The sequence below is a fragment of the Colossoma macropomum genome, unplaced genomic scaffold (assembly GCF_904425465.1).
Source record: "Colossoma macropomum unplaced genomic scaffold, Colossoma_macropomum, whole genome shotgun sequence".
In the NCBI taxonomy this organism is placed as follows: domain Eukaryota; kingdom Metazoa; phylum Chordata; class Actinopteri; order Characiformes; family Serrasalmidae; genus Colossoma; species Colossoma macropomum.
Genome location: NW_023494793.1, coordinates 13,649,148 through 13,673,601, shown reverse-complemented (window position 1 = coordinate 13,673,601; position 24,454 = coordinate 13,649,148). Strand labels below are relative to the sequence as shown.

The 24,454-nt window shown below is 38.6% G+C and overlaps 1 protein-coding gene across 1 annotated transcript; it reads right to left on the bottom strand.

Moving 5' to 3' along the window:
* Nucleotides 1-5,903: 5,903 nt before the first annotated feature.
* Nucleotides 5,904-23,181, bottom strand: got1l1 (glutamic-oxaloacetic transaminase 1 like 1). The gene is made up of 8 exons (XM_036579715.1): nt 23,011-23,181; nt 18,504-18,685; nt 15,066-15,189; nt 14,520-14,737; nt 11,243-11,393; nt 10,505-10,670; nt 8,609-8,751; nt 5,904-6,043 (listed from the first exon to the last, which is right to left on the bottom strand). Exons 1-8 carry the CDS (start codon nt 23,129-23,131, stop codon nt 5,904-5,906), a joined length of 1,245 nt encoding a protein of 414 aa, XP_036435608.1. The 5' UTR covers nt 23,132-23,181.
* Between the last annotated feature and the right edge of the window lie 1,273 nt (nt 23,182-24,454).

Genomic DNA, 24,454 nt, shown 5'->3' with positions numbered 1-24,454 from the left:
TCGGAGGTGTGGAAAAATATCTGCATAATTCTTCAAAAAACTGAAAGTAAGTCCCCTGAAAAGAGTGGAAGGCAAAATGTGGAATTTTCTGTTAGATGGGTTTTCTGTTTTTTTCACTGACACTGAAAAATGAATAACCTGACGGCTGTTTACTGGAAATTAAATAAATGAAAAGGTGGTCTGTGACTTTTTCACAGTACTGTAGCTCTATTGCAAAACTAAAGAAGCAAACTGTGAACATGAGTCATGTCAAGGCTGGTCGAATTTGAAAACATTTGAGGTAAGGAGAAATTAAATTGGATTTTTTCAGAAACTATTGCTTTAAGCTGTGACCACTATGAATGACCTACATATAAGGAAATATGTGGATTGTGAAAGTACATTCAAGTTATAGATTATTTTAGACAAGTATGGACCCAAGTTTGATTTATTAGGATGAGTAGAAAGGGGTGGCCTGACCTTCAATGTCTTTGGGGAGACACATATATGCTGTACGTTCCCCATAAGCCATCAATTAGACTAAAACTAGGCCATGGTGTTCCTCAAGGTGTTACTCTGGGATCACAGCGTTATTCAGCTAGGTCAGTAAAGGACTGAAGAGTGGTGGGCTGAAATGTTTTTTCTACTAATTTCATTACCACAAGTGCCAGTGAAGGGCCTTGAAAGTACAAAGACTTTTCGCTCATCCTTGTGGATAGAGGTAAGCCACATCTCAAACTGAACCCTCTGGAAAGCATTACAAATGTGTCCTCTCTGACATTCAACAGCAGCAGTGAATGCAAACAATTTGAGAACAGCGTCAAGCCGACTTACCAAAGCTTTACATCATGAATGGAAGTCTATGAACTCAGCTAGCTTGTGATATGGTGTCCCGGGACTAAGCATAATCCGGGCTGTAATTCCTAGAAAGTTGACCCAGTATAGACATAAATTCCCTTAAATTAAACCGACATTATGCACCATAGTCATTATTTCATCTCACATCCAATATGCAGAGCCAATCTAACCTTGCATCATTGTCCAAATATTTACAGACTGCATTGTATGTTCTGAGAAGAGTTTTATTCTCAGCATTTTTTAATTAATTTGTGTATGTTGAATTAATGCATATACATAGCCTATAATTAACTCAGCTTTTGTACAATAAAACAGACAGATATAAATATGTAAACAATTAATTAATGTAACATAATATTAAACATAATCTGTCCTAGAGCAATGGCTCAGACTTTTTATGATGCAAACTTCTCAAGAAGTATTTGTGTACCAATACCAATCGCATTACAAAAGCAAAGCTACATACAAATAAACTTTAAAAAATAGGTATGAAAGCAAAAAAGTACTGCCAGTTCATCTCAGAGGCAATTCTAATGCAGGATAAACATGTTCAGTTTCCTCATAAATCTCCAATGCTATATCAGAGACAGTGTTTATTCTGTTAACAAAATTATCAGGGATGTACGATGATATTGGAATCATACTGGTATTATCAGATAATTGCTCCAAAAAATTATCGCCACTGGACAGATGTTTAGGTGACGCTGGGTTACCAGGCTGAAATATATGTATTTTACTCATTTTACTACCTCAAAACAAGATGTAACATAACAGTATGAGAACAAGAGGCTATAAACATGGAGGAGTTGAACCATCTAGCCCAGGGGTCGGCAACCCAGGTGTTAAGAAAAGCCATTTTGTCCTTTCAACAAAAATCAAACCACCACATTTTATGTCCATTTTATTGATGCGTTTTACCATCTTGGCTGTAAATATGTCTCAGTATGTGCTAGTATAGACTCAACAATATAATGTGAACAAAAAACGCAGACTTACTTTGCTAAGCTTTAAGTTTTAGCTCAGCTATAGCCGATTTTCTCGCATCTCTGGCAGGAAACTTTTCCTCAAAAGTAGAAAAGTTTCTTATAAAGTAGAATAGTATTCTTACATATGTCTCTCAATGTTCGATTTTTTACAAGACTGAAGTTAGATTCTTGTTTGCTAGCATGTTGTTTGAATTTTTCTCTTCCACCTTAAATGTAAGAATGCAGAATGTAACTGCTGCACCATTTAGGGTGGACTGGAAAAATTCAAACAAGAGGCTGGCGAACAAAAAATCCACCTCAGTGTTAATGCTAACTTCTGCTAGCATCACTATTCTAGTAGTTTGTTAGCGCTAAGCTAGCAGCGATTTTCATTGACAATTACTGATGAGTCTGAAGTTAGCTTCTTATTAGAATTTTCCATTCCGCCTTAAATGGTGCAGCAATTACATTCTGCCCCATTTTGGCATGCATCGAAATGTAACTGCTGCAGCATTTAAGGTGGAATGGAAAATTCAAATCTGAAGCTTGTAACAGACATATTAGCATTGAATCAGATTCACATTGAGTGCTTCAGTAGTGAGCTCTCGTGTACAGCTCAGCAACTGTTTTCTGTTTCTACCAATCATTGATTAGGCTTCAGCTGGTATTCAGTCAATGACATACCTGGGACTTCCAGAAGGCCTACAGTCAATGTACAAAATATCCCCTGGTATTCAGGGGGTCCCATTTTGTCTGGCTACTCCAGCATTGGCTGGCTGTTAACTCCCTCCCCATAATGGTGCTGCTGGTAGCTTTAATGGCAACAAACTGTTGGGTTTAACAATTCTTCTTGCTCTTTTTGTAGTTTGGTAATGCAGCCCTCCATACGTTTAATAAAGATCCTATCTCTTTTGTCTTCGGTTTGAGAAATGAGCAACAATTCACTCCTTCCACCAAACTCTTGGGAAATCCAGTCAACTTTTTTTTATTTACAAGTATTTTTCGTCATATTTTTCAGAGCTCATGAAGGACCAAATGGATGAACCAGTCTACTTCAGTGCCACCCTGAGGCAGACCGGTGCTGCAGCTGTAGTTAGTTAAGAATACCAGAGAAGCAGCTAAACAATAACCTTTACCTGAATTTGTATTTGAGCATCCGTTTGACCCCTGATGGAACAGCATAACACCATAATAAGTTTATTTTCAGGGACCCCCAAGGACCCCCTGTATTTTGCACCCTGCCCACAGTAACGAAGTTTCTCACAGAATTGGTCTCACAGCCCAGATTTACCCTAATATTATACGGTGTTTACTAACATCACATTAACTGCGCACATTTAAATAATTTTCTTAGCTGCTTATGATTTTTTTCACATCGATTAGCCCATAGTAACAGTGGACGTTATGTTTAGTTTATATAAAAACTACATCATACATGGATTTCTAAACTACACATTCATTATTTGATTAAGTAAATACTAAGATGAGGTCAGATATCTATAGATTTGAATAACCATGCCTTTGCGTACTAACATGATTCTAACAGTCCATAAAAATATCAGCCAAACTTGCAATGGACAACAGCTAACAAGCAAGATATATCGTCCAAATGCAGTACTTAGCTGGCTCAAATGTTTTCCTTACGTCACAAAACCACAACACAAATACAGATAAATCTACTGACTGTTGACTGTATGTTAGGAGTGAAAGCTCTGATTGTGCTCCCCATTTAGAACATCTGCATAATCAACAGGAAGCTATGCCACGGCTTTGTATAGTAGCCTCACAGTGCAAAGATGCCTTTATCTTTAATGAGAGGGACGGGTCTGGCTGCTGGAGCTCTATGCTGTAATTTGTGTTGACTAAAAGGCTTATCTTTAAAGCTGCATGCTGGGTTTCTAAAGCTCCTTTTAAGGCTCCATTATTGAAGAACTCACAGCAAACCATACATGGTTTTTTAGCTTCTCCGTCATGCCATCTAATTTAAGCCCATGTTGCTGTAGCTTTCTGCTGCCTGCTGTTGAAGGTTTGTGCTCTGTATAACGTTTCCATTCTTTCCTGTTTGCATTAACTAGCTATTTCAATTATTAACTGAATTATTAAATATTTTCCTATATTATGTGGAGTAATTACGAGGGCTTTATTTGCGCCTGAACCAGCCAGGTCCTGATCCGGCTCCTCACAGATTGGAGCTGGTGTTCTAACAAATTGTGATACCTTGTCAAAATGTCCTACTGTACCACATATGTTTGGGTGGAATGCTCTATGTAAAAGTGTAGGTAGGATAATTTGATGGCCTAAATGACTCCATCAGAAAACGTTACCAGCACTGAAATCTATAGGTAGGGTAATTTGATAGCCTAAATCTCCTTACCAGAAAAAGTTAGCATTATCAATTATATAAATGGAACCTGATGCCAGTAGATTCCTGTTGGAGATGTGAAGGAGGTGGTGCCTCCATTCTGAATGTACTCTGGTCTTGTCCAGCACTTAAGGACTGGTGGAATAATATTTAAGAGATTATGTTTGAAGTACTAAACAAAAGGTTCCAAATCTCTGCAAAACTGTCTATTTTAGACTTTGACCTCTCTTTCTTTGAAAAGAGATGGATTATTTTGGCTCTTACAGCTAAGCGGATACTTTTGAGACACTGGAGGAAGAGTTGTCCGCCTCCTTATGAAGAATGGACTACAACAATGGCACAGCTGGCAGCTTTTGAGAGAGTAACATACTCTTTACTGAACAGACTTGATCATTATATGCTTACATGGAGTCCCTTTACCAACTGGCTATCAGCAAGTTAAAGACTTTTAATTCAGTATTATAGACATGCTGTAATCTGAGCCTAGAAGCAAATGTCAGTGTTTTTTTTTTTTCTTTTTTCAATTTTGTAAGTAAATACTATATATTTGTCAGTGACTATATTATATATATCATTTAATTGTATGTTTTAATTTTCAACAACAAAATAAAATACTAAAGTATTCATTAAGAAAAATGTTAGCATTGAAAGAATAATTAGAATATTGTGATCACCTAAATCACCTTATCAGGGAGTAGGTAATAATATGAAACTGAGTCTACTGAATTAACATGATAAACACAATGAAACGTTTGAAACATGAAGTTACTACAATATAGTAATGATGTGCGCATGCTCAGTAGGACCACTCGATAGGTAGGACAAACTGTCAGAACATCAGCACAAGATTTAGTGGATCAGGCACCTGGTCAGCATTTTGAATATTTTCATATGATGATCTATAGAGAAGTATGAAAAAAAAATATGTATATTATTAATAACTGAACATATACAACAAAGCAAAATGAGGAAAAGTTCATTATAAATAGCATGCTATGTCATCTTGTCCCAAGGCATGCTTGTACTTTCACTACTGTTTGGGCACACAGGAAAGAAATGGTGATAAAAACAACACAGGCGCTGTTTATCACTCTGAATGACTACATTTCAACAGCTGAATTATGGAGAAATTATGAAAAAAATGGTGAAAGTACAAAACATCAGTCATAACTTCTACACAACTTGCATGTATATTTTTTCACGTTTTAACTTACTTCCAAAAAACTCAAGGGAGTACTAACAATGTTGTTCAGATGTGTAAACACCCTGTTTCAAGCAGTGGATGCCTCCTGGAGTACCTGACCTGGGTTGGTGTATTATGAACTGATTTTATGTGGCTGAAAAGAGGCACAAACCCTACACAGCTTAATAAACCCATTTAGTTTTGAGCCAGTGTAGCTTGTAGTTCCATTATGTTCTGCAGGTGTCACTATGTGGCCCAGTTGCATAAACCACCAGCGTTCTAAATTCACCAAAAGGTAAGGCAGCATGCTTGTTACTGGGACCTCTCCCTGGCCCATCGACCTGCCAGATCCATCACTGTAGTGTTCCAGGACTTCATCATTTACAAATGAGGCCATATATAAAGTGGTCAGATCTAATAAAGTGGTCTGTGAGTATGTATTTCATATAGATGCGCTATCTTATCTGTTGACTTCTATGTATGTGACTCTATGATTAAGCAGCACAGCAGAAATTGAGCAGAAAGATCCATCTGCGCTGCGTGACGCCATCCAAGTTCAGGGTTGTGAGGTCAGTGCCAGATGAATGGATTCGGTCACGTAGTCGAGATTGCGGCTGTTGATGGCACTCACATTCAAACAGCCGCCCGGTAACACGTAAACGTGTCTCCGCTTCAGCAGGAACTCAACCTGTTGAACTAATGAACAAAATGAATTAAATGCTGAGTAACGTCCATTTATCCATTGACCTAATGTGATCTCATTTTGTAATCATCGTCTTCCCACAAGATGAGTCACTGATGTGAAGTCCACGTTCACTATTTGGGAATGTGAAGTCACTGCTTTTGTAAGTGTGCATATTACAAAACCACAGAGAGAGAGAGAGCAAATTAATTCAGCTCAATTATTTTTTAATTTTATGCTCTGTTACCGATGTCAGATGGGCACAATTTCCATGCGCTTGTAAGACAACGTGACTGCTTTCACACATTCATTAGTGGAAATTCAAAATGCAGATCAGAAGTCAAGTGACATTTCAGGTTTTAGAGTTCAAAAGCATCAAACTCCGCATTTATGACACACTAAGATAACGTGAGCGAAAGCGGAGAGGCTTTTTTCATGATGGATACGGTTTTTAAAGGGCACTAACAGCTTGAAAAGAGAACATTCTTTCACATTCTCCGATTAAATAGCTAAAATGTGCTTGCTTTCTTGTAAATATTAAGATGGGTTGGAATATTTGCAAATTTCCTTTTTTTATGTATTAACAGTAGTAAAAAAGCAGATAAATCACCCTGAAAAGGAACAAAAATAGTCCAAGAATATTTTTCCAAGTAAATGCTATGGAATAACTCATAAGCACATGTATAAAAGCTCACCTTTAAGAGTTGATTTAAATGTCACAAACAGCTCACAACTGAGAGAGAAGCAATCGTTACACATGTGCGTGTTATTTTGAGAAAAAATGGAAGACCGCATTTCCGTTCGGCATTATGGATGAGGCATTTCTCGAGGCACGGACGAGGCCTTTCTGTAAAGAGCAAATTTTAGTTGAGTACATATTCTGTCAGCGCACATGATGGCTCCTCTGACATCAAGACTGTCTCGTTTCATAGTTCATTTAAGACATAAAAGACGAGTGTGTAAGCATGAAAAATGTCACAGCTGTGATTTGACCGCTGTAGATCATCACGGCCTTGATGTTATTTGTGATAACACGTAGCCTTGAGTGTTCTACTGAAACCTTTTTCAATATTGCAATTCATCTTCCCCTCCAAAAAAGTAGTTCCACCAAAAGTGGAATTACACTCTTAAAAATAAAAATGTGAAAAAGGTTGTTTGGAACAAGTGACGCAAAAGGAAGAAGGGGTTTACAATTAGCTGTTGATATGAATCAGGTGTTTTAGATCAGGAGAAACATACAGTTATTCAAGGCAGAGGGATTTGGGGTTTGGAAAACATCGTCTTATATATGTAGTTTACATATATCCCCTCAAATATGTTGTCAAATCCTAGTGCTTACAGCAAATATAGTCAATAATGTAATATTTTCTTTGTTATGAACAACATTTCCCAAAGGCCCAAGCCATCTCCTCAACCATAGCCATGCAAATTGCTTTGCAAGTTAATTTCTTGTGTTTATGGTAACTGTAGTCCATTAGGTAATTTGGACACTACAGAATGAATCCAAATGTCTGTAAACAAAATGTCTCTTGATGTACAAAATGTGCAAAGGTTGTTCAGTTTGGAGCTGTTATTTTAGATGTAAAGCCAGATGTGCTTTGGGATTTTGAAATTTGCTAGCTGAAAAAAGTTAGTCAGCCCAAAAACATCATCTAATTCAGCATACATTCCTTTTTTCCCATTACTTGATTAAAGATTCTGATTGATTCAATATGTGATTAACTCACATATTAAATAACATTCAGCCTTACCTTTACGTAAAACCATTTCGCTTCCTGTTTCGAAATCTGTGACGGCATCCACACGCAAAATCCTGCTGGTGTGGTTCATACATGGGTTTCATCTTTGTTAATGGTGCACAAACTGCTAATAAATCTTACTTTTTGTGGAGAAAACAGATTTCTATATATTTGAACAAAATTCTGAACAAGATCAAAGCTTTTGCTGCTTCTGCTTTTTTCACAGTTAAAACAGCAAACCGTTCCACTATTAATATTTTAGAAGAATGATTACATAGTTTTATTTCATAATTTAATTAGAATGTATTTTAATTTATGCTAAAACACCCGCAGATTTCCTAACAACCTGCTCAAAAAGTCTATGTGCAGCCCCGATTCAGTAGATGGTTATATAACAACCTCAAGTGAAAGGTTCTTTAGGGAACCAAAAGTGGTTCTTCTGTGTCATCACTCCAGAGAATCCTTCTGCACCTTTATTTTTATGGTGTATGGTTAACGGCTAACAGCAGCTTAGAGGACAGTGACTACTGTTTTTACAACCAGTGGTCAGTGGAAAGATAAAGGTACAGTGAATTTGTGTGCAGTTATCAGATACAACCACACAAGATTGAACACTTCTCAACCAATCAGATTGCAAGGTCAGAACTAAATGTTGTGTAGAAAACTCAAATATTCCATACTTCCATGGCTTCTCTTCAAAGCTACTGAGCCATTTCATTGGTCCTGACTGTCAGAGTTGCCACCAAACAGTGGGAGCCAAAACCATTTTCACGAAAGCTTAAATAAACATATTTACTACTCCGCTAAGCATCTTTTGCAGTTGGGCCATACACTTCTTACCAGTAAGTCCAATGCAGCAGAAGAGTCCTCCTGGCTTTATCAAGTGTTCCCAGCTGCCTGGGCTTCCAAGCAGGCGCAGCTTTTCTCTGAGACGTTCTCGCATCAGCATGCATCTCTCCACTGTGCCCTTCAACCCCTCCTGCCTGAAATGACCATTTGAAATCACTGACTCAATAATGTATGAAGCCATTTGCACATAAGAACGGTTGCTGCCTTAATCAGCTTGGAGATATGTATGCAGCTATATAACCCGTATATTTCCATAGTCATTTGGATTAGCCCTCAGTAGTTACTTGAATTAATATGTAAGAGTGTGTGGAAAGTGGACAATTTATCCCTTGTGTGGTTTTCGTGTCTGTGGGACACATTTTCAATGTTAACCAAAAGAAAAATTGATGCAATTTATTATTATTTCAACCTCCGATTCCTTGGCCCTTGCTCATTTTCTGTGAAGAACATATAAAATAACCTGTCTTTCAGTGCCTTCACTCTGTTCACCCCCTACACATTTATATTACACATGTGGTGTTGGGTGAACTTGCGAGGAATAAAAGTGTGGAGGTGCTGTGTCCTTCACTCTGTTATCCTCCTACATGGCCTTCTGTGTGTGTGTATGTGTTTGTATATGGGTGTGTGAAACAGGACAAAATGGACAGGCTGCTGACAGGCTACAGCTGCTAAAGGAGAACCCTACGCTGGCCACTTGTGATATTTTAAACATCTGGTGTGTTTACATAAATAGTTATGGCTATATTAATAAAAAAAAAAACAATAATGCTGTGGCTCCACCAGACCACTGAGTGACAAACATATCAACACCACACAAGGGTTAAAGGAACAGTTCGGTGAAAAATGTAATCAACACATCTTTTACCTTATCCCAGATGTAGCTGATCAGCAAATGCATGATTAGTTTGCTTCTTTAGTCACGCATAGGGATAAGCATTCCGACTAATTTTGACACTTTTGACTGAAAATATTGTTATTATTTTGAGAGAAATTGGTAGGTTTTTGTTTTTGATGAGTAACAGACTCTGCCTCTTCAGATGAGCTAATGAGCTGAAAGAACAAGTGTCACACTGTATGATGCTGAGGACTTCACAAGGCCTTTTCTCCTCAGTGGATGATGTTCCAACACGTTCGTTTGTCAGAGAAATATATTTCCACTGTTTCTGGACCTAGCTAACATCAGCTAGAGTAGTCAGTGATACAGTGCCTGTCTCTGCCTTCTCAGTCACGTCCTTAACAATGCGTTCTTGGCAATGTGCTCATGTTCAACACTAATTATTTATTTTTAAAAAATAGTTGATATCTTGTGAGTTAGTTTGAAGAACAAAGTTTGGTTCCAGATTTCTCCTGGACATCCCCAGCTGTCACAGAGATTTGTTAAATTCAATCAGAAGTACACATGATTTACATAATGAAGTACTGATTAGCCAAACTACGTATTCGATTACAACCACAACTAATACCGGGCTGCAGGAGCATCGCTAGGCCAGTTTTAGGGGGCTTTAGGCATAAGGAGAGATTTAGAAATGGGTAAAAGTACAGACTGACATACATAAAATCTGAAAATCACTACTAACTGTAATTATATTGTTTGTATTTATTCTAATATCTGTGTCCATCTAAGTAAATAAATGCTTATCGCCCAGATTAATATGTTTTTAACAGTAATCTTCTCAGGTGCCTAAAACTTTTGCACAGTACTGTATTATATTGACATATAGTACTGTATAGCTGAAAAAGCAATAGTAGTAACACCCATTTCAAATAAATTTTGTTCTTACTTTTCACCACATGTAAATATCATTTTTGTCTAGTTAATCCTATTATTAAAATTATGATTTCCATTATTTAAAAATGCTTCTAATCAAACAGAACTCACTGGCTTACCATTCAACTAGGTGAGCAGGATTGCTAAGCACTGTGGTCACCACTCTGGCGCCTCCTACTGGTGGTCGGGACCAAAGCGTTTGAACGATCTTCTCTGCCTGCGACTGGACAGCCAGCAGGTTGGAGTTCTCCTTTAGAACGCAGAGCAGGTGGCTCACTCTTTCTCCTGAGGATGTGAGAGGAAACAGTGTGATGCACTTACTACTATAACAAAAAAAACCTTGCCAATACTGTCAAACTTTAAAGTGGGACGTTTTGACTTGGAAGTGGGAAAAATCCCTACTAATTTCCACTTGGAAAGTCAGAGTTTCTAGAGTTTCTCAAGAGTGCAGACTTCTTAGGCAATTCTATGATATGCTACTGTGTGGGATTTCGGTAAAAATAGATATACTTGGAAAACTGGAGTGTTAAATCATTAAGATTTTGTTAGATTTTGTTAGTTTCAGCAATATTTATGGTAGATTGCTATATCCACTTTTAAAATAAGGCACAAACTAAAGAATACTTTCATTCCAGTGTAAAAGCTTTTTAAAAGCATTTCATGTGCACACAGACGCCAAACCAGCTTACTGCGAGCATCTGTTTTTCCCCCAATCTCAAACAGTCGAGGCTGTGTGAATGCTCTCAGCTAGAAAAATTCAGAGCTCCCAGAATTTAATGCATGCAGCACGCCGCTTGCTTGGTACCAGCACTTTGCAACTGTGTGATGCCATATTTCCTGCATGTAAATGCTCTTACCGTAGAGGCCGAAACCGTGGGAGAAAGACTGAGCACACAGCAGCTCCAGCCCCAGAGACACACAATATCTCAAAGCCCATGAATCCAGCTCCACGTCCCCACTGCACAAGCCCTGAGCAGGCAGCAGGAAGAATGGCAGGAGCCGACGCCTCTGACAGACAGAGACAGAGAGGAAGCGTAAGGGGTGAAACATCAATGATTAAATCAGCTGATAAAACATTCATGATGAATCTACCTAAGGCCCCTGACCCTATAGCTTTCTCTAGCAGGCATTGCAGTTCCAATCCTGGAGGCAGGCGTTTCACGCAGCTTTCTCTTTTCCCGGATCTGACACTCCTGATTCATCTCATCAGCTCATTATCAAGCTCTTCATGTCCTCAGTCAGATGTGCCAACCCGTGCAGGGCAAAAGCCCATCAGTGCTGCCGTGTAGACACCTGTCTACACTGGACAGCAGTGAAAGAGCATTACAGCTTACAATTAACAGTTTACAGTTCACCAGTTTGGGTGGTACAATAAGGTTTGGGAATAGGGCTGCAACAAACGACTAGTTTGATAGTTGAATAATCTATCGATTATTGAAAAGAATAATCGATTATTCAGATTATGAATCGTTACAAAATATGTCTTACATAGTTAACAGCTTTTAAATTTAGCTTGAGGTTCTCTTTGCATTTGCTAACCAACAATGAAGACAATAAAGGTAAATAACTTACTCAGAAATTCACTGTTTTAATGAACTTTCCTTCGAATACAGAGAATAAACCTCCAAAATCTTTTTCCTGATTCCAGGTGTTGCCACGTATATTAACATTTAGGAAGGGATATCGTTGCCAATATACGAACGATGTTGCCCATTTTATTCCGTAGATCATTAGCTATAACGTTACTCATGTTCGATTTTGGCGTGTCTACATAACCCATTAGCTTATCCAGGCCACAGAAGCTAAAGTTTGTGTTTTAGCCTAAAGCTTAATATTATGCCCAATGTAAGCCTGCTTGAGGTAAAGTTTTGTTCCAGCACATCTAATGTAAGTGTACACATAAAACCCCCATATTAAGGGTAAGTTAATTGAGCTATGTGTCTGCATAACCCATTAGCTTTCCTAGGCCACATAAGCTGTAGTTTCTATAATATTTACTCTGTGAATCTCTACATGCGTTAAAACCAAAGTTTTTTTAGCCTAAAGCTTAAAATATATACGTATTCCCAACATACATTTATTGGAAATCCACCTAAAACGACAAGTGTCGGCGCATGCGCTGAATGCCACTGGCTTGAATCTACTGGCGTGAAACTGTGGCTCTGCAAACAGATATTAACGGGGAATATGAATGCATGGGTGGTCTTGACCTTAAGACAACAATGCAGTGTTTAAAAACATTATTTGAAATGTGAAAAATGTCGTTGTGAATAACAGTTACTTGCTTCTCCATTCAAACTCATTAACGATTCAAGAGAACATGCATCTCAAAGTAGATGTTACAGCTGGTAACATGAAGTAAGACGGGCTTTTAACACTAACATTAGCCAACTAGCTGGCTAACACAGCCAGCTTATCGAGATGAATCTTCTTCATCCAGTGGGCCGATGTGTTTCTCTTCGTCGCTAATGCTAAGGTCGACTTTACAAATAGCACAACTGACAACCCTTTTTCTGAGTTTAGCTCCCACACTTTGAGGATTTTGTTCTTGAGGCTGCCATCACACTTCCGTTAAATCTCAGTAAGCGGTAACGTCAAAACATTCCTCGTTAGTTAGTCCCAAGAAACATGCGTGATGACGTCACCAACTAATCGACTATTAAATTAGTTGCCAACTAATTTGGTCGTCAGTTTTAGTAAACTAAGTCGAATAATCGTTGCATACCTGTTTGAAAATATAATTAAAAATTTATTAAAATTTTAACACTATCAATCTCAATTATGCCAGGGCATCCAGAAGACTCAAAACACATCTGATAAAATGTTGTCAATGTGTAAAAGTCAGAGATAACCCTTCATGTATGTCATTTCCAGTCAAAATGGCCATTAAGTTCAAAGTTATTATTTTTCAGTGTCAAGAAAACCATATTTAACAGAAAATTCCACAGAATTTTCAACAAATATAAGATCGCTGTAGATTGATTTTTTTCATTTTTCCACAAAAGTTTAGTCTTTGAACTTGCATTTTCACATTCAGTGACATTGAGGTCTGGGCCGGTCGGTCCATTGTTCTGAGAACACCAGCATCATTTTTATTTGATTTGCAAATTTTCTTCTTTTTTTTAATCATATTTGAAACATGTCAGCGGCTCATCCTTTCAGACCCACAGCGCTGAGTCGTCTTCTCACAGTGGAAGGATGGACAGAAACACCTGTGGATTTTTTCAGATCTGAAGTAAAAGTGGAGATTGATTTATTTATTATCTCTTAATTTAGCTTTTTTTAAATTTCCACCTCCTCTTTTTGTTTTTATCTTTCTAGTTTGACCTGCCATTCTTCATCTGACTCTAAGTAAATACTATTAACTCTTATTTATTAATTTTCTCCTCTCCCACTTATAGTGCTGTTACTGAGCAGTAAGTATAATAGAAGAAAATCAAACTGAATTTAAACTTTATCACCTGTATGTAAAGAATTTTGAGCTTCCACAGGTGTGAAAAGTGCTTTATAAATACAGGTCTTGTTAATATTTCTCAAATATGAAGGCTTTAAGCACTGTTTATCTCATGGTGGTCTTCCAGGTCTTACCCGGTTGTTAGGAGTATCTTTCAATCTATTTTTGAACACCAGTTCAAAAGTTGAACTCTTGTTTTTCATTTAATGTTCTCCTTCTTTATGAAAGTGGATTATCTAATCTCCTTAGAAATAACATACTTAATGGCTGTTTTGACTGGAAATTAAATAAGTGGAGGCTGCTCTCTGACTTTTACACAGCACTCTAGTGCAGTGTTTTTATCTATGTATTAGAAGCAATGCTGCATTTTGCGTGGGTGAAATTGGATTTGAATACTAATTTCAATCTCTTAAAACTCCTTCAAGTCAAAGACATTCATTTCTCACTCCATAACTACATTACTTTCATAGTTCATTGTTAATGAACAGCTCAGCAATTCATAAGAGTTGCCAGATAATAAGCCTTAAGATTAATATTTAAATAATATGCCTACAGTTTAGAAGTTAAAAAGTTGTGATTAACTGAAACTGTCCAGCAGAGAGCACTGTTGAGCAGAGAGCCCCTAATGTTCAACTTCTTCCTCTATGTGTAGATTAGACAGCGTGATTTTGAAACTGTACCACCAGGACGTCAATCACTCCTTTCCATTCCTCCTGTGAAAGATCAGCTCCAGTAGGATAGTGTCCCGCTGCATACAGGACCACCACACTTTGTTCTGGGGCCTTCTCCAAGTCCTCCAGCATCTTCTCCATGGACACCCCACGATGTTCACCATCCCAGTATCGGTAGTGCTGGACGTCTCTGATTCCTGCTGCCTCAAAGGTGCCCGGTAATGTTTCTGTAAAACATAAAGCACACGAGCCTTTTTAAATTCATGCCTGCAAAAATAAGCTATTTAACAATATGAGGGAAATAAAAAGTAACAAAATGAACACATCAATAAATGATCAGCTGCTGCATAGTTTATGCAGTTACTATACTGATGTATGCAAAAGTTTGGGCGCTCCTGGTTAAATGACATGTTTTGTAGATTTTCTAAGTGAAAATAAGTGAACACATCCTCTACAGAGACACAGTTCTGCATGTCTTAATGCACAATTACTGCTTATTTGCTGAATTTAAGTTTAAGTTTTACATGTGTTCCATACTAGTGCCACACAACCCACCATCACACGGAGAGGAGAGAAGAACAGGACCATTCCAGGATGAGCTGGTGCAGCAGCAGTGCTTCAGTAACTCAGCTCCCAGACGCACTGCGCCAGCTGTGCCCACCGTCTGCACACCGACAACCTTCAGAGAGAGAACCAACAACAAGACCAGAAACCTGGTCAATTACAATATCTCCACACATCCCCCGCTGACTTACACCACCTATGATGGACAGGCCACATTTTGATTCTTTCTCTGGATATTTCCAAAGCCTCATACATTGATTGGTCAGATTCGGGTCAGAACAGCATTTTCTGCTTCACCCGAGTAATCTCACTAGTATATTTCTGCTCATTGGTCCACAAAACTTAACTCCACATCTCATCTTTAAGTGAAAATAAGTTAACATGTTGTCGCCTGTACAAAAGTCATGGCACATTTTACAGCTTATGTTTTATGTACAATAAATAGAAATTGTGCACTAAAATTTGCAGAAAACCACCATATTTGAGTATTTGAGAAAAAAAAAACATGTAATTTGACCAGAGGTGCCCTTTTTTTTCAGAGATAAATAAAAAAAATCCTCTAATAAAAATAAAATTAGTATTCGCATATACTCAAATACTTTTTTATAACTGGTTGAGGTACCACTGCTCTTTTCTCTCAGTAGCTTGGATAGTTCTTCTTATATCAGATCCTACAACACTACGTTGTACGATCCTGCATGTTCCTCTTGCACAACATGTTTTTGTGTATTCCTGCAAAGCTCTCCTAATGAATTCATCAAACAGAGAGCTGAATGATCAGGAGGTGTATTGTGCTGGGCTACTACAAAAACATGTAGTCTGTAGCACAGGGTTACCTGTGGACTAGATCTATGAAACAAAAATATATCACTGCTGTCGGAACAAAACCTCATATCTCCAAAATGGTAACTTTACGGGAGAAAGAAAAAACATACTTTACTTTTAATGTAAGGCAATGGAACCAGACTTTTCCTGTTCCTTTTCCAAGTCCTGTTGGTCCATTCATCATGAAATATATACACAATGTAAAGGGCCTCACACTGCATTTTCAAATGAAGACAAAAATGGAGATACGAGGTTTTGTTCCGACAGCAGTGACATATTTGTTGTCTAAAATATATTTTTCAAGTGCTTTATGAGTTACAGTGTTTCTGTGGCCTTCCATTACATACTATATCCTATTATTATGGCCTCTATCTACCTTCCACTTACAACCTAGATATATTTTCAGCATTCCTTACAGTGGCCCCCAAAAATATTTGGACACCATTGGCAAACTTTAGGTTACTTCCTAAACTGTTTGAAAAAATTATATTTGTTTCGGAGAAAAACGCTTTTAGTGCAACATCAAACTGACCTTTGTGGAAAAAGCCTGGAGAAGAACTCCAATCAGACTGCACTAAGAGCTCTGTGAAGTACAGAGGTAGAAACGTCAAAGTCTCTGGCTGTTTTTCTAGGACATTTTGGATGTAAAGCTGCAGAAGTAAATTGCAGAAATGACAGCGAGTGTGTTTACATGCACTCAAAAATCTGATCATAATCGGATTTCTGCAGTTCTCTGATTATTCAAATGGTCATGTAAACAGCATACTCCGATTTCTTAGATCCGAGTAAGGTCTAGAAATCCGATTAAGAAATCCGATAAAAAGAGTTATTGAGCTCAGTAACCAGATTTCTCAGTGCATGTAAACTCTTACTCTGATTTCTTTCGGATTTTTCAGTCTACTCATGTGCCAAAACAGACCCCAGTACCGGAAATAAGCAAGCAGCGTTGCCGCGAGTCACAGCAAAACACTTTTGGAGTGACACTGAAACCAAATACATGCTTAACGAAATGAAGGATTTGAATATTCCTTATCTTCTAGATGATGTATGTTCATATTTTCAGATAAAGTGGCGCAATGTTTTTTTTTTTAAAAAAAAGCTGCGGCATGAAGTTTGAGTTTTACATTACATTTATGTCGTGTCTTCTTCTGTAAAATGTATTGGCCGGTTGAAAAACAGAAATCTGATTACTGCCTGACTCACGCAGACCCAGAGTTTACCCATTATCTGATTACTCAAGTGCATGTAAACGTGTTGATCGGATTACTGACTAAATTAATCTGATCTGATTTTTTGCAGTTATCGGATTATTAAGTGCATGTAAACGCACTCAGTGATCTGAAACAAACCAGCTGCTTTCAGAAATAATACTTTGCCGAAAAGAAAACGACAGTCTTGGAATGGTGCGTCTCAAATGAATGCCACTCGGTTTGACAATTTGCTTCCCAACACAATGAACTTCACATATTGTTAAGTAGGGCACAAACGTCCAAATACTTTTGGGGACCTCTGTATAAATGGAGAAGGTGATTCAGAAAAGATCCTCCAATCTCTTCCCTGTGAAATCCCCAGGACTCTGTATATTTAGAAGATCTTATTTCTTTAGAGGTTTTTTAGACTGAAGACTAATTTGTTGCAGGTGGTCTAATGGTTTCAAGTGACATGAGATCATGACTCCATCTGAATGCAGTAAGCCTGATTAACTGAAACCATTTTTGTTGTTCTTTGAGCCGATGTTTCTCGTTAAGTCTTTTCCCAGGTTGCCGCTCAGTGTAGTTTAATGTCTTTAAGTTTGCCTTTGCGGAGCGGCTTTCTTGGTCAGGCCTTTGAAAAAGGTCGATTTCAACAGAACTTCCTGAGTAAAGAAAAATTTACATTTTAAAAAATGTAAATTTAAAAAATGGGCATTGACTCAGTAAATGGCCTGTCTTGAATAGCGGGATTTAATTGCGGGTTGCCTAACCGAGCGTCTCTGACTGGCAGCAGTGAAAACACAGGTGTTAAAACAATGTTTAGCCTGCAGCGAGCTTCAGGGCCTTCTGGCTCTCCAGTGATCATGGTGTGAATGTAAAATGCTCCGTGCAGAAGCCGTACAGCATTCAAACAAAGAGATTTCACCGTGGCTTTCGGAGTAAGCCGCGCTTCGACATGGCATGAGAGGATGAAAGCTCATAACTAGCGGAGCCTACAGTTAAGCATCCATGACATGACATGGATGTTAAATGACCCCTTTTCAGCTACGTTATCTCCCATCGTTGGCGATCCAGCATTTTGCGTCATCAGGACACGTTCTTCTGCGGCATTACGCTTCGATTTCTGCAGATAAATGAAGGTGACAAGGGTAAATGTTTGCGTCCAGCCGCAGGCCTCAAAGTGACATTTAACGTCAGTGGCAAAGGCACATGGCGTCCCCCCTGTGTAAACAAACTACACGTCGTATGTGCCGCATCTCTGCCGTGTTATCAGTGTATTCAGCTGCCAGGCCACCACCAACGACAGGCCAGGTTGTGGATTAACAAGCAATTTCAACAAACATGGTAATATTTCATAGAGACAGAGTACGCCTACTAGATGGTTATTGGAAGAAAGAATGGAGAGGGTCACCCTGTTTTCCACAAGGGCACTGCTGTCCCTGCCTAAGGCCAGCTCCGTAGCTCTCCTGGAGAATTCTTGAAGGCCCAACGGAGATGGGTATTCTGGATGAAGAGTTGGGTTGGCGCCAATCTGCTGCTTGATTTTCCAGATAAGAGGAAGCACTGAAGCGTGACCACCTTCGCCGACGTACTCTAGATACAGTAAGAAGTGAACACAAAGGAAATTCAGGCTAAATACTAACTGTAATTCCAACTACACAGTCTGATTGGCTGAGAATCATTCTACCAATGTTCTTAGACGTGATAACAGCACGTTTACTTCACCATACTCGCATCATTCCAGTGACCATCCATTGCTAAGTAACAATGGTTGCTTAGGGGGCGTTCAGATCATGCCTTCATAAACGTGAAGGACGCCACATCTTGTTCTTGAAAAAGAAGCAGGACGTGCTTCCTAAGAGTGAGTTAATGCATTTGATTGACAAGAAGATAAATGCATGTGGTGGTGTGCGGGGGTCGTGACCACTGAAGAACAGGGTAAAAGGGGGCTAACAAAGTATGCAGAGAAACAGATGGACTACAGTCTGTAATTGTAGAACTACAAAGTGATCATATGTGGTAATTAAAACATGGACAAAAAGTGTAGATGGGTCACTCTACAGAAACGTCCACTTTTCTATCTCTCCATAGGTGTCACTGTCCTCATTGGTGTTACACATAAAGGTACATTTTTGATGAAAAATGCATTTCACAAAATGGCTGCTACAGAGCATCAAACCACATGTTGTCAGTCATGGAATGTCCACTAAAATATGCAATTTAATCCATTTGTTTTCTATTTTTTCACAATTACCTAAGAATAAAGTGGGTCACACCAGTGACTTCAACTAAAAGCTTCATATGAAATCATGAGCTAAATGAGAAAATGTCTGATAACTGAAAAGACACAGTGACTCACCATGTGCTTTTCTTCAGAGATCTTCAGAAAATAGGTAAAAGGAAGTCAAGTGATTTTTATTTCAAAATAAGAGATTTTTTGTTACGCGGTAACACCAGTGACACGACTCCTGGGGACAACAACTTTCATTATATATTTTACAATGTTTATTCAGCATTTGTTTTCTTTATGTCGTTTAAATAATATATTTCAGTCATGTACAGATTATTGTAGTTAAAATTGGGCTCACCCTTTACACATGACTGTGAGGGCGAGCTCTTCTGTGGTGCTTGGAATTCTAGATAATTGATTTAAAAACCAATATTGCTAAATTGATGCTGAAGAAGGTGGAGTTGTTAAAATAACTTTTTGTTTTATTTTAAAATATAAATAAATTGTAACCCTAACATGTTTTTAAGTGTAATATATCTGTAAATGCTTGGGACACAAAAATGGATGTTTCTGTAGAATGACCCAGAGGTGGTTTTAATGTTACGAATATGGTGTGTATTAATAAACAGAAAACTCTTTTTTTAATGCTCAGATTGTGTTCGTCTTTGTGTTGCAGGCTAGAGGGCTAGAAGGGTGGTCAGCTGTAATGAGGCCTTTTTTTTGGTGTTTTTTTTCATTTTAAACACGTGAAGTGCACCGTGTGTGCTGAAAAAGTGCTATTTTAGTCAATGTGCATGTTGCTCTATGGACGACAATGAAAAGAAGCTTGAGAGAGTTTGAAAACACACCATCTTAATGCCCACTTTTGTGGGTTTACACTGTACTCGGTTTCGTGTTTTTTTCTATTGTTTTCAATGGCAGAGACGCATTGTGCGAGCTGTTTTTGCGCTGAGTGCCTCGCGTTTTATGCACTCCAGACTCCCTAAGTTCAAAAAGTTAAACTAGAAATGGTCAGGCAGCCTATCATTTCTTCTGTGCTGAACAATCAGGTCAAACCACTACAGAAAAAAAGAATACATGAATTTCACTGTTGAATAATCAAGTGTGTTTTCAATTCACATTATTTTTCACATACATGTAAAAAAAAAAGTGATATCACACGATTAAAAAAGTGATCATGTACTGTTCCATGTCACTCGTGATCACACTGTGACTCTTCTCTGAGGGAGGGCAAAGGTGCAACAGAGGTGATCGAAATCAGAACAAACCTAAAAGGCTTCTTATTTTTATTTCAGCTTGTTTTTGTTAGCAGCACCACATTTGCAAGTTAAGTAGTGGTTCAGTTTTTTCATGTATGTCAAAATGACAGCTTGCTAGCTCAGCTGACTGACAGCTATGATGCTACTGTTGCTTAGCAACAGGGAGACACTGTGTTGAATCCACAGTTGAATCTGTTATAAAACATTAGGTTGTGAAAAGGTGCAAATATGGCCCTTTTGCCTGGGACAGTGAATGTAGTGTATTCATTTCAGGTACATGATTAAAGACCATAAAGACCACTGCTGTACATTTGAATGTACAATTAAACTGTCTGTATCTTCATAAAACAAAACTGTATCTGTACTGTACCATTTTGCTGACAGAGCACAGATGAATTGTTAATCACAACATTACTCTGATATTTTGTGTTTTTTTTATATTACACTCTCACAAATAAAGGTAGTAAACTGTCACTGGGGTGGGACCCTCAGGGGAACATCTCAGTACCTTTAGTCAGGGAACATAATTGTACCATAATCCACTGAAATGATATTTTCTAAGCTGTACTGACTCCACACACCCCGTCTCGTCTTCACTGTTCTGTTTTAAAACAGTCGGTTATGAAAAATCTGTACTTTTCATCTGGAGAAACTTATTTAAGGTTCACAGTTGGACCTTAAAACCACTGTTGTACCTTTGAGGGAACATTTACATTGTTTGTACCTTGATGAATGAAAAATGTACCTGCACAGAACCTTTATTTGTAACAGTGTACTGTGTCCTGTATTGTGTTATGAGTGAATCATGTTCATATTCCAGCTTTCCTAATTTTAAATTTAGTCCCAGGCACATAACTCTCCAGTATTTCTCCATATTTCAGATTAATTTTCTTTCTTTTTTTTAATCATCACAGCCTGCTGCATGATATGGATGCCCTAAGGGGATGTGGTAAAGGCTTTGTGTTCTCTTGCAATAATTTTCCATTCTCTCCCAATGATTTTGCCTTCCTTTGCAAAGACAATGGATTTTGCAAGGGGAGCGCAAAACGTTTGCGAGGGAATGCAAAACTTTTGTAAGGGAACTGAATGTTGTTGCAATTTTTTTCTCCACAATGGAACTTTAGGGCTTCAGTAGCATAAAGCTAGCCAGGTACCTACAGAGTAAAACCACTTTCAGTGTCAAATCATTACTCTAGATGGTGCTCTGTTTTACCTGTTCATCTTAGGGCTATTGCTTTGATCAGACGTGGCGTAATCTGTATTGTTAATTTTCATGCATTAAAAGTCACCAGAATGCAGAAATCTACATTTCTGAAATTCAAATGTCTCTGACCCTCCAGACCCTGCTTCGGTTTGGAAAAATCTGTCTTTCAGGTCTGAAGGTTGGCAAGTGTGATGATTATGCATCTCATGTTGTTATTCATTATCAGCAGGTCACCGCATATGTTAAAACACAGCCTGTGTGCAATTTGTTTTGAGTTTAAAAATGTTTCATGGCCTAAAACCGTTGTTCCAAAAGCTAGGCTGCGCACTAGGTGGGCTGCATTTGTAGGCTGCTACGTCCTCAAAGGCTGTTAGGAATACTACGGAGAAATGCCACTTCCAGTGTCAGATTACACTACAAGATGCTCTGTTTTATCTGGTCAGCTGAGGGCTGTTGCTTTAATCAGACATGGCCAGACGCCAGAAGGCAGAAATCCAAGTTTCGAATACAAGAAAGTTGCAGAATAGCATCCCAGATAATATTAGGAAGCCTAGGTTGGTGCATGTTTTCAAATCTGGATTAAAAACTTTGGTTACAACAAGTAGCGTACTGGATCTCAGTTCTCCTCATATTGTTTGAAAATGTACTGTTATTCTATCTAGTCTGTGGTATTTAAACTACTGTGGTATTTAACCTACACACACACACACACACACACACACAACATATATATATATATACCTGCATATGTACAGACAATCATATCTGCATACATACAGATACCCACACATCTCATATGTATGTTCTGAGCTCTTTTCACATTGGCTGTTTTTTATTATTATGCCTTATTCTATATTCTATTATTTGTATTTTATCTCACCTTTCTCCTGGTTCATTTCGTGTTAATAGCCTGTGTGCTGTCTGGTCTGCTCAGTATGTTACATGTCATACATGTGTACACTCACCAAAACTCCTTGTATGTGTAACACACTTAGCGAAATAAAGCGATTCTGATTCCCTTGTGAATCGGTAGCTCACTACAGAATCAGTAGATCAAAAGAATCGGTTCGGTGAACTGAATCGAACTGCCCATCACAAGTGCACAAAGCGCGCCTCATTCTGAGTGATTCGAAGTTCGATTGAGGTTGATCGATTCAATCTGCTTATCGGAAAGAGCCAATTCAAACGAACCAATTCGTTCACGAGTCATCCAGTTCTGACTCACCCTTCCACGCGAGGTAAACCTTGTCGTGGTGGGAGTCTCGCTTGAACGCTGCCAAAAGTTTCACTTCCGTGGTTATTGTGGCCATGGGGGTGTCGCTAAATGCGGAAAGCGAAGAGGACATTGCTTTTGTCGCGCCGGGACCGTTATGTCGCTGATCTACCTTAAAATTATAACGAATTATTAACGGAGGCGCAGTTCGCAGTCACACGTTATTGCAAGTACGTCACCACGTAGTTACGCACGTTTGTTTACTGTCTGTTGCTAGGAAATGACGCGTGACGCCTTACCGTTACTTGGCAACGTGTATTAACCGCTCTGTTTTGCCGCACTGACGTTTTTCCCCATGAAGGACGCCGGGTGCTCTGAGCAGATCTGTAGAGATGAGACCCGCTACTCTAATGTCCTCCGGGTTTGCTAAACACTAGAGGGCGCTCTAGAGAGAGTCCGAAATGAAGGGGTTAATGGGGAGCATTTGAGCAAAATCATAATTTATAAACGCTTAAACATTTTAATATAGTAGAATGAATTCATTTTGCTGAACCCAGGACAGTGTAAAACATTTTAACACCAATGTTTTATTTTTGAGCACTTCTGAACTCAGTTACAAGACTGACGGTGCTTCATGTACATTCATGACGTCAGTGAGCTCGAACCTTTACTACTCGGCCAATAAACAGCTCCGTTCACCAACCAACCAGAACGCAGTAGCGGTAGTGCAAACCAATCAGCACTCAGTAGCAGTAGTGCTAACCAATCAGCACCAGAGAACTTGTAGAGATGAGAATTCCCACTCTGCAATGTCTTCCAGTTTTCTCGAACGCTAGAGGGCGCTCCCGAGCGAGTCCAAAATGAATAGGTTGATATGGAGCGTATGAGCAAAATCATAGTTTATAAATGCTTAAACATTTTTAATGTAAAAGAATGCAATCATTTCCTGAACACTGAACAGCATAAAACATTTTAACACTGCTGTTATATTTTTAAGAGCTTTTAAACTCGAGCTATAGGAGTTTAAAACGGTGCCTCATGTACGTCCATGACTGAGCAAGAACAGCCAATGAGCTGCTCCGCTCGCCAACCAATCATCACGCTCTAGCAGTAATGCCTGCCTCCTGCTGCCCAAAACCCATTTGCTGTAGAAAAAAGGAAACATACAGGTAAGATTTTTTTTTTTTTTTTAGTGAAATACATCCTTCTACTTTCTAAAATTAAAGGAAAGTTCTGGGTGAGTGATTAGAAACTATTTTAACTTTTCGTTTTTAGCCGTTGAGCTCCATTTACTCCCATTCTTTGAGGACTTCCTCGCGAACGCCCTCTGCTGTTTAGCAGTCCTGTTTTTGATGTAATGGGGGAAATAGGAAGTGGCCAGGCTCCTCATAAACTGGCTCTGACAGCACTCAGTAGCAGTAATGCTAGCACCTTACTGCCAAAAACCTTTAGAAAA

Excerpts from the sequence above, each read along its gene's own strand:
- got1l1 (XM_036579715.1), bottom strand. The coding sequence starts at position 23,131 with ATGTCCTCTTCGCTTTCCGCATTTAGCGACACCCCCATGGCCACAATA. Across the intron at positions 15,190-18,503 it reads GTGCCCTTGTGGAAAACAGG|GTTGTCGGTGTGCAGACGGT; the intron begins GTGACCCTCTCC and ends CTCTCTCTGAAG. Across the intron at positions 6,044-8,608 it reads CTGCTGCATTGGACTTACTG|TTCAACAGGTTGAGTTCCTG; the intron begins GTAAGAAGTGTA and ends TTTGTTCATTAG.